Source organism: Morone saxatilis, unplaced genomic scaffold, assembly GCF_004916995.1.
Source record: "Morone saxatilis isolate NCDOM2014 unplaced genomic scaffold, NCSU_SB_2.0 Contig12, whole genome shotgun sequence".
Classification (NCBI taxonomy): Eukaryota; Metazoa; Chordata; class Actinopteri; family Moronidae; genus Morone; species Morone saxatilis.
The window spans coordinates 15291583-15300552 of NW_023339674.1; the positions used below are offsets into that span (position 1 = coordinate 15291583).

General features: G+C 41.9%; 1 protein-coding gene across 3 annotated transcripts in view; it reads right to left on the bottom strand.

Moving 5' to 3' along the window:
* The window catches only part of elavl4 (ELAV like neuron-specific RNA binding protein 4), a 70899-nt gene that overhangs the window by 20320 nt on the left and 41609 nt on the right, over positions 1-8970 (bottom strand). For all 3 annotated transcript variants that reach the window (XM_035652899.1, XM_035652897.1, XM_035652898.1), the window contains exons 4-5: positions 4204-4307; positions 460-613 (exon numbers count right to left, since the gene is read on the bottom strand). In XM_035652899.1, the coding sequence (XP_035508792.1) occupies positions 460-613; positions 4204-4307 (258 nt within the window). The remainder of the gene's footprint in view (positions 1-459; positions 614-4203; positions 4308-8970) is intronic.

Consider the following 8970-nt stretch of genomic DNA (forward strand, 5'->3'; position numbering starts at 1 on the left):
GGGAGACCTACTTAACTGTTACACTTGAGTTTACTATTTTACAGTTTCAGCAGAGACAAGTGCACAGAAATGTGTCACTTCCAGCTGCCATCTTTGTTTGGCTGAAGAAAATGTGTTGCTACTTGAGGGTAAAAAAGTCTTCCGCATTGTGCAGAACACAGAATATTTATTTAAGGATTCTGGAAATACTCTCACAACTGCGGCAAGTGATTTTATCTATCCTTCTTAAAAGCAGTTACTTAGATCTGTGAATCAAATGTAAAAAGTACAAATCTCAAATTTAACAACAGTGATGACTTGAGAAGCACAACTGGGCCTAATATTACAGATGTAATAATAACCATATGACCACGCAAAAGACAGATATTTAAAAACCATCATTTTACTGTGTGCTCGAGAGTGTCTGGCTGATCATGTGTGTCTGTGTGAAAGTGTAAAGAGAAAGCGCCCCATGGATACCTGTGACCTGGTCGACGAGGATGCGGGAGGTGATGATGCGTCCATACTGGGAGAAGAGCTGCTCCAGCTCCTTCTGGGTCATAGTCTTGGGCAGGCCACTCACATACAGGTTGGCGTCACGGATAGAGGCTGAGCTGGGTCGCGCATATGACACCTGTGGGAACAGACAGAGTCTTAGAGCTTGTATAAATAAATTGGTGCTCCAGTACTTTATAACTCATTAACATCCTGGGGGGTTTAAATCTAAACAAGATTAAAGTGTGAGAGGAACAGGGATTGTGTGTGTGTGTGTATTTTGGATGGGTAAGGGTGTGGGTCATTGGATCCACTGGGAGGAAAATGTGACTTTATTTTCTTAGTACACCTTGCCGTGGGGATTATCGTTGTCAGGAAAAGATTTAGCTGCTTAGAACACTGGGGAAATAACACTTGAGTCGTTTGCTGGGGGAGGGAGAGGAAACTTTGTTCCCTTGAGTAGAAACCACAGGTGTTTTACTTTGAAAGGACAGCTCTGGTAGCCAGGGGAACAAGATTAATAGTATTACGACTTTGACCAAAAAGTCTCCTCATTCCCCCTATTGATTTCAAGCACTCCTCCGAGTCAAATGTGAATGAATAAAAAAGGTAAGAGTTAATATGTTGTGTTTGCAGTTTTTTTGTCTGCTTTTTAATTAACACATTAGCAAGAGCCTAAATAGTAAGTAACCAAAAGCCTTTAAGCTTTTCACCAAGTGCCATTTAGCCTTGTGAACCCCCGAGAGTGGATTTCACTGTTTAGTTGTATTAAGTAGGTATACAATATGTGAAAAACTTTTAAGCATACTCTACTGTGTCTGCATCTGTCCTGCATCTTTCAAAGATTAGCATTAGGAGTAATTTGTTGTCATGATACTGTATCCCTTCTGACTTTTCTTACATATAGTCTGCTGTTAAAGCACATGCAACCATACATACTCTTACACACACGTAAACATTACATTCTTACCCTTGCAACACTCTCCTGGTCAACGATCTCACAGAGGGAATAAAAAGCCTTTCTCATGTTACAACCACTCACCCACACAATTCCACCCAGTTCCTCATTGTCACAGGTTGCTCCTCATTTCCACACACGTACAGAAACACTTATCTACAAAGACGTCGATTAACATGCATACACACACACGCACAGCTATCAATGTTATTTTCCAGTCATTCATATACTTCTAGCTAGAATATACTGTGTCATCTCTAATGGTGCAAATTGTGAGAATTGCTGGTTATACTGTGCCATGCAGCTTCCAGCAGTAGCTCTCTACTAGTGAACTTTCACTTGTCAAACGTCCCCAACATCCTCATGTGTAGACCTGATTTTGTTCCAGTGAAAGTTGCGTAAATCCCATTACTACTGCTGCTGACTGGAGCAGCTTTCCCTTGCAGTACTTTCATTACCTCTGACATGTGGAGACATAAGCCATCAAATAAGGTTAAAGTCAGGCAAATATGGTGGGTATGCAGTCATATCCTTGAGCAAAAGCAAGGAAATCCTGCTGAACTCCAACATTGGGAGAATGGGATTGGGAACAGCTGGCTTTTCCGATGTCTCACTTTTCTTTTAAACATCTTTCTCTTTGGCCTCTCTGCTCAGCTCGTCTGTCTTTCACTTCCTCTCTGCATCTATCTCCTTTTCGTTGCCTGGATCTTCTCCTTCTACTTCCTTCCTGCATGCTGCCTCACTAAACCTTTTTCTCTCTTCCAGATTCTGCCTCTTTTTTTCTGTCTTTTCTTCTCTGTGCAGCTCTCCCTCATTTTCTCTCCTTGTCAGCCAACTCCAGATGTCTAATCCATCAACACCTCCTCAAGCTGTGAGCGGTATTGTGTACAAGTGTGGTGTGGTGCAAGTGTGAATCAGTGTGTGTGTACGCACACAGTAAAGTTAGAAAAAGTGTGTGAGATTATGTGCATGCATGTCACTGTGAGCTCCTCTCTCACCTTTGGCATACTGCTCCCCCTCACGCCTCAGTAAGAAAGCAGCATCGCTGACAAAATCTGAGGTGTCATGGTGGAGGAAACCGCAGCAGTGAAACCAACTCAAACACACTACAGAGAGACATCGCCCGAGAGCATGTGAATCTCTCGGCCAAGCGTTTCCTCACAAGTGTACTAGTGGCAGAGTGGGAAGGGTGTGACATGAAAGAGCGCCAAACTTAATTTTAGAATTACCGTGCTGCCTTTTAATTTACCTTGTTACCTTTAGGGTATTTCAGTCTGTTGTAGAGAGAGAAAGCAAGGAAAGTGGGTAGTGGGAGGGAGGAAATGAAGTGTGAAAGAGCGATAGCGCTAGACAGAGATGCAGAGTTGTCTTCTGTCATTACGAAGACTGCCTTTATCTCAGGAACAACTTGAGGCAACCTCTTGTGTCATGAGAGTGTGAGAGTGAAAATCTGTGAACTCAAACTGCTACACTCAATAAAGACCTCATGAATTTCACACTTCACAAGTGACCTTCAACTTTCTCCGGTCTTTATATTGAAAAAGCCTATTATCACATAAGTCTCTATGTTGGCTGACTTGCTTTGTGTTAAATGTATTAAGAGCAGTGCTCCTGTAATGCACAGCAAGTCTTTATCCTTTGGCTCATCCAAACACTTTTAATCTTTGCTCAGTGAGAGCCCTGCTTCGCTGAAACTGTAGGTGGCAATGACCGAATTATACATACAAATACAGACACAAATCCACCCATCATTGAAACCTCAAACCACCACAGATCCCACCTCAAAAAACTGAAAGTGCACACATCACACACTTATCACATATTACTCTCTCTCCCTTTTTTTCTGTGGTATTAGTTAGACAAGAGCCAGGATGCTGTGCTGAACCAAGGCCAGATCAGGCAGCATACTGTCTCGGGAATGGAGGGATTCTCACAGGGATTCCCCATCCACAACAGGCAAATTCCATCCTGATAGATTAGGTTAGATTACATTAGAGCAGATGACAGAAAGTGAGAATCCAGGGATTACCAAAGAGCAACAGATTACTGCCCATCTTAAAGCAACAATATATCAGCAGGCACAGAGCAGAGGGGACCATATGATAGAGGAGAGAACGAGATTGAGTAGAAGATTGAGATGATGATGTTGAACATATGCAAAAGCAACTGCTTGTAAGGTTTAATTTTTAGTCTTCAAAGCATGTTTGGAGGGAGGACAGCACAGTGCTGGCACTGATTTATCTGTCGTACCTCTGTGACAACCACCAACAGGCCTGCACATTAGTCATGCCATTAAAATACAATAACAGAGCACTCAATTATTTTGGAAAACATGCGATGATTGACGTGTTTCTTCCCTTTCACTCCGAGATATATATATAATTTCACCTTTACATGTTGACATTTAGAAAGTAATTAGCATATCAGCCATAGTAACAAGCTTTTTAATGTGTCTCTTTGATTTAGATGGTCTTTTTATTTCTGAGGCTCATGCATGGTAATCCCATCTTGCCCTCCAGCTCATTTACTAACAGCATCACTATCTAAAAAGGGCTTTGAGAAAGAAGAAAGCAGCCTTATAGTTAAAGTTTACCATGACGTCCACAACTTTATAAAATCATTGTGATTTTATTAATCATAACTAGCAAGTGTTTTTTTTAATGTTTTGCAGTGATGCCTTTTAAATGTTTAGTTGTTCATGAAAAATACTATGTATTTGTATTATATATGTATATAATTATACCCGTGTAGCTGTACATGGTGTCTGTTACCTTGATCGTTTTGGTCTGAAGTCTGAGTCCATTTAACGTGTTGATGGCTTTCTCTGCGTCCTTTGGGTCGATGTAGTTGACAAAGCCGTAGCCCAGACTCTGTCCTGCAATGCCAGGAAAAAGGAAAGAAAAGCTTTTAAAATGTTATCTCCATTCAATACTTTTGTTTCTTCAATTTGCTCACTGACAACAGGGAAACATCTTAATTTATACGGAGAGACCCCTCTTTATTAGAAGAGTAGGATAAACACTTGATCTCCAGTGCCAGTGGAAAAGATACAATCCATAGACATCTTCTTGGACATCATACATCTTTTCCTGGAAAATCCTTTACAACATCTCTTCATCACTACAGACAAGATCACAGTGACTACTGCCCGGAGCACCAAGAGTCTTGGTGTGACTTTTGTCAACCATGTGTCATATGAAGCCTGCTCTGTTGCCATAACCCTGCAGATTTGTTCTCTACATGTGATGAATGAGACAGCCTCTATCCAGGTCTTTGTCCCCTTTAAGGGAGTATTTTCACTTTTCTGTTCAATTAATAGTTACAATTAAAGATCAGCAAATTATCATTCAAGAGATAATCCTGGTCTAATAACGGTAAAATAAATAAATTAACAGGTAAATAAACAACATCTCTGGCTGATATGTCATGTCACAATGATGAATTTAAATAGGTAATGTGTCTACACTCTGATCCTTGCACTCCTTGTTATTGGTTGCTTGGTATATTGGTGATCTCGGAGCTTGAGGGAATTTATTCTACTGATGCATTTATTTTAAGTTGTTCAAGACAGAGGTGTCAATGACTGAATACCTAGAGTATGTCATAAATTGCCCTCAAATTCTCCCTGAAATGCCCCAACAAATAAAGTATCACAGTAAGTACAAACAACATATTTGTTACTGTCTTTTCAGCTGTGCAAAAAGAGAGAAAAAAAATACCACCCCCATTTCCCTCTAAGCTCAAAGTGTCTTAGATAGCAGACTCCCTTTGAGTGTGAAGCAGGCCTGACATCTCCCAGTGTTTCTCCGACAGATCAAGCCTTTCAACAGGCGTAGGACTTTAAGAGGACGCCTTCAGCCATCAGGGCCTCCAGTCGGCTAGTTTTCAACAAACAGCCACTCTCCACTAACACCACACAGAAGCACAAAGAATCCCAGTCAGTTTAAGAGGAACGGCATGCACACATTCACGCTAATGGGAACAGACAGCGGTTAGTCAGAGACAAAGTGAATCACAAAATATGGAGCATGGCTGTTTCACAAAATAAATACATTTGGGCTATGGATATCACAGCGCAGAACAGCTCAGCAGTCAGCAGTGGAAGGGCCAGGAGGGACTTGTAGTCCTAACATCAAACAGCTGATGATTTTCTCTTCTTCTCTCCTCTCCTCCCTCTTCTCCTCTGGATTAACTGTGGATTATCAGACACTCTCTATTGTTAATTAAAAACCTGCCATCCTGAAGAGACTACTGCTATTTATAACTAACCCTCCTCTCTTCCCTCTCCTCCTCCTCCCTGACTCTCAGCTGACATCAGGTGTTAAATTTGTCCGTTCAAATATAACTTACAAAATCATTCTTTGTGGAGTCTCTTCTTTATCAAACAGTGTACCCACAAAAGAGACTACAAATAATAAAGACAGAAAACACGTGGCAAAAGCAATTAATTGAAATAAAACACACATTTCGATTTAGCTTGCCAATAAACCAAGATGTGGCGTAAACAAAATTCTAAATTACCTTGCAGTGTGCAGTATGCAGATAAATATATTTACTCATATAAATATGTTAAATAGCCACAATTTTAAACTGTAACTGGTCAAAGGTGCATGTATTCAATTTACACTGAAATCCAGATGGGTGCAACAGCTGAGAGCCTCCTGCTTGCAAAACTCCTCTCCTGTGTTCACCATCTCTCCCACCCTCGCCTCCCACTTTCCCATCACCTTCCTCACCCTTCTCCCTCATCTTCAACAAGAAATGTGAGGTTCGACAAGCGCAGCCAGCAGAAGGTTAGCTGAAAATTAAGTGTGCTGGCGAAGAGCACTCATGCAGGGCAATTGAGATGGGCTGGCTGGTGCTTAATGGTACCGAGAATCTTAGCACTCATGGAGTAGTCCAGGCAGCCAAATGGGGCTAAACCGGCAGCCATGGACACTGTGTGACGGGATAGCCTCAGTGTAGGTTGAGTGTCAATATGTGTGTGTGTGTCTGTGTGTGTTGGCATGCATACAAGTTAGTACTGCAAGTGCAGGCATGCAATGGATTACAGTCTTGCAACAAATGTAATAATGTATTTACTTTGATTACAGGCCTGATGAATGTGGTATTCAGCTATATGTAAATGAAGTGTTTATGTACGTTTGTGTGTATGCACTTTCATTGAGTGTGTTGTGTTGTGTTGTTGTATGCATGGGGAGCTTAGGCTGGTACTGGCATATCTGCCCGCCCTCGCTCTCTTCTTCACTCCCTCTTTGGCAAGGCTGAGGGCCTCGGGGGTTGGAGGGAAGAGGGTGGGAGCGAGGCTCGCTGGCTGGCATCAGTCCCCAGGTGAGCGTGGAGATGAGGGGGAGACAGAGGGAGACATCTGCCTGCAGCATCAGGAAAGCTCCAGGAGGGGATTCCACCTACCATTTCCAGCCTGCTACAGAGCAGCTAACAGCAGGGAGCCACCGGCAGACTGCCTGGCTGCCTGGAATGTGCACGGATGGGTGGGAGACGAAACGCCAACGCATCACACAGATGTACACACATGTGCAAACACATACAAGTAAACACATAATCACTCAATCAAAGAGGCACACAGAAACAAACACAAGCAGTAAAGTATGTCCTCGCAGCAGGACAGTGCAGAGTGGGGTGGCTGGCAGCTAACCAGTGAATGCATCATTGTTTGTGTGTGGAGGGGGGTATTGTCGTTCCTAAACCATTTAGTGAATGTCTACACTGAAAAGATGAAGTATAGAGTCTATTTCCAGCTTTTATCAAATATACGCACACGCAATCATATAGGCAAGGTATTACTAAGCACTTCTCCATCTGTGACCTACAATATGCATGCAGAGGCAGCAGGCAGGCAGTGTGGTTGGCTTCAGCCTGTCACAACACCTGCCCTGTTCACCTCAATACTCCCCAGCAGGATCAACCCTGCATGCTGTCTGCATTTGAATCACACCATCACGGTGCTCTGTTCCGGCTCAACACACTGCGGTTAAGCACAGTTTAAATGCAGTTTAGAATAGCTCAGCATCATTTAACCTAGCATGGGTTCTTGTTGGAAGGCAAAACCAACTCAGGTTGCTGAACATTATTAGAACACCAGACAGAACTATACAAGTAAAGATGAAGCAAAACATGATATACATATAAATGGTCTTCAAGATTAAATCTTACTGTGAAAGTAATTTTCAGTGGCACGTCATCTATCAAAGTTGCTTCACTGCTGCTGAACAATAATACAGTCATAAAACTTGACATAAGGTTATAAAAAAATGCTGTTGAATAGAATTCAAAAATAAGCGTATTGCTTAATACTGTCCCTCCTAACATTGTATCACGGGAATCTATCCTTTAACAAAAGAGTCAACAGAGAGATTTTATAGACAGAGACTTTCTACTGGCATTTTATAATTACAGAAAAATAACTTGAGAAAGTACTGCATCTGAGGCAATATAGAGAAGCTATTAAATATGCATGATAAATAGCCTCTAATGGGGTTGTAGCTAACAGAAAAATCAGCCTTGTGCTGATCAATTACCTTAATGGATACATTAACTTATATATTTTAATTGTCAATTAAAACCAAGAACCTAAATGATGCATTGCTCTTCATAATGGCCTTTTAATGAGGTTAGATATTCATTTTCCTTTGATTCGTCAGCTGCTTACAGTGCCAGTTGTGCAAATTCTACAGTTGAAACGACTCGAGAAAATGTTCAGCAGCAATGAAAGGGCGCTGCTTAATAAAATTATGTAAATGTAATGATGGCAGAGGTCTTGTGATAAAGAATATTCCAAAATGAGATTTACGTAAAGTATATAAATCTGTGGTTTGTTAATGATATTATACTGTATGTGTATGCACTTGTGCATCTGCCAAAAGCTGTTATTACATACTGTATAGGCTTAGAAAATGCTAAAGCCCTGCAGTGCTATATCATATAGTGCCATGTCCGGTTTCACTAACCAACTAACTGCATTGGGTGTGGGAGTGAGGAGGTAGGGGGCTAATTTGGACTCACCCCAACTCTTTTGGCCGACCATTTGTACAATCTGACATAAATTGTATAGGGAGGTGGGCATGTTTTTCAGTGGTAAAATCACTGCTATTTCTAGGGAGAAGCTCTTTGGTGTGTTAGCGAGGTGTTATGACTAAGCCATTATTTGTTTCCTGAGGAGCAGCAGGTTGCCCAATGTGTGAGATGAGAAAATGAGTGTACTTCGAGCGGGTGTCCTGCCTGCTGGCCCCACTATGTAATTTTACCTCTCCTTTCCCCTTCTGTGCACACACACACACACATGCGCGCACACACACACACACCATTGTGCCCCGCAGCCGCAATCTGCACCCCCTGCTGTTAGTTTAAATAGGTATGTCAGACACGTCTGAGAGCTCGTGCTGCCTGTCTGCGTGACTGCAACCCTTCTATTTTTCTTCTTCTTCCACCTTTCCTCTTCCTGTTGTCCTTCCCCTGTCTTGTGTCCATTCCAGGATGTTTTTATTTTTTTAAATCCATCTCACAAACACACACACACA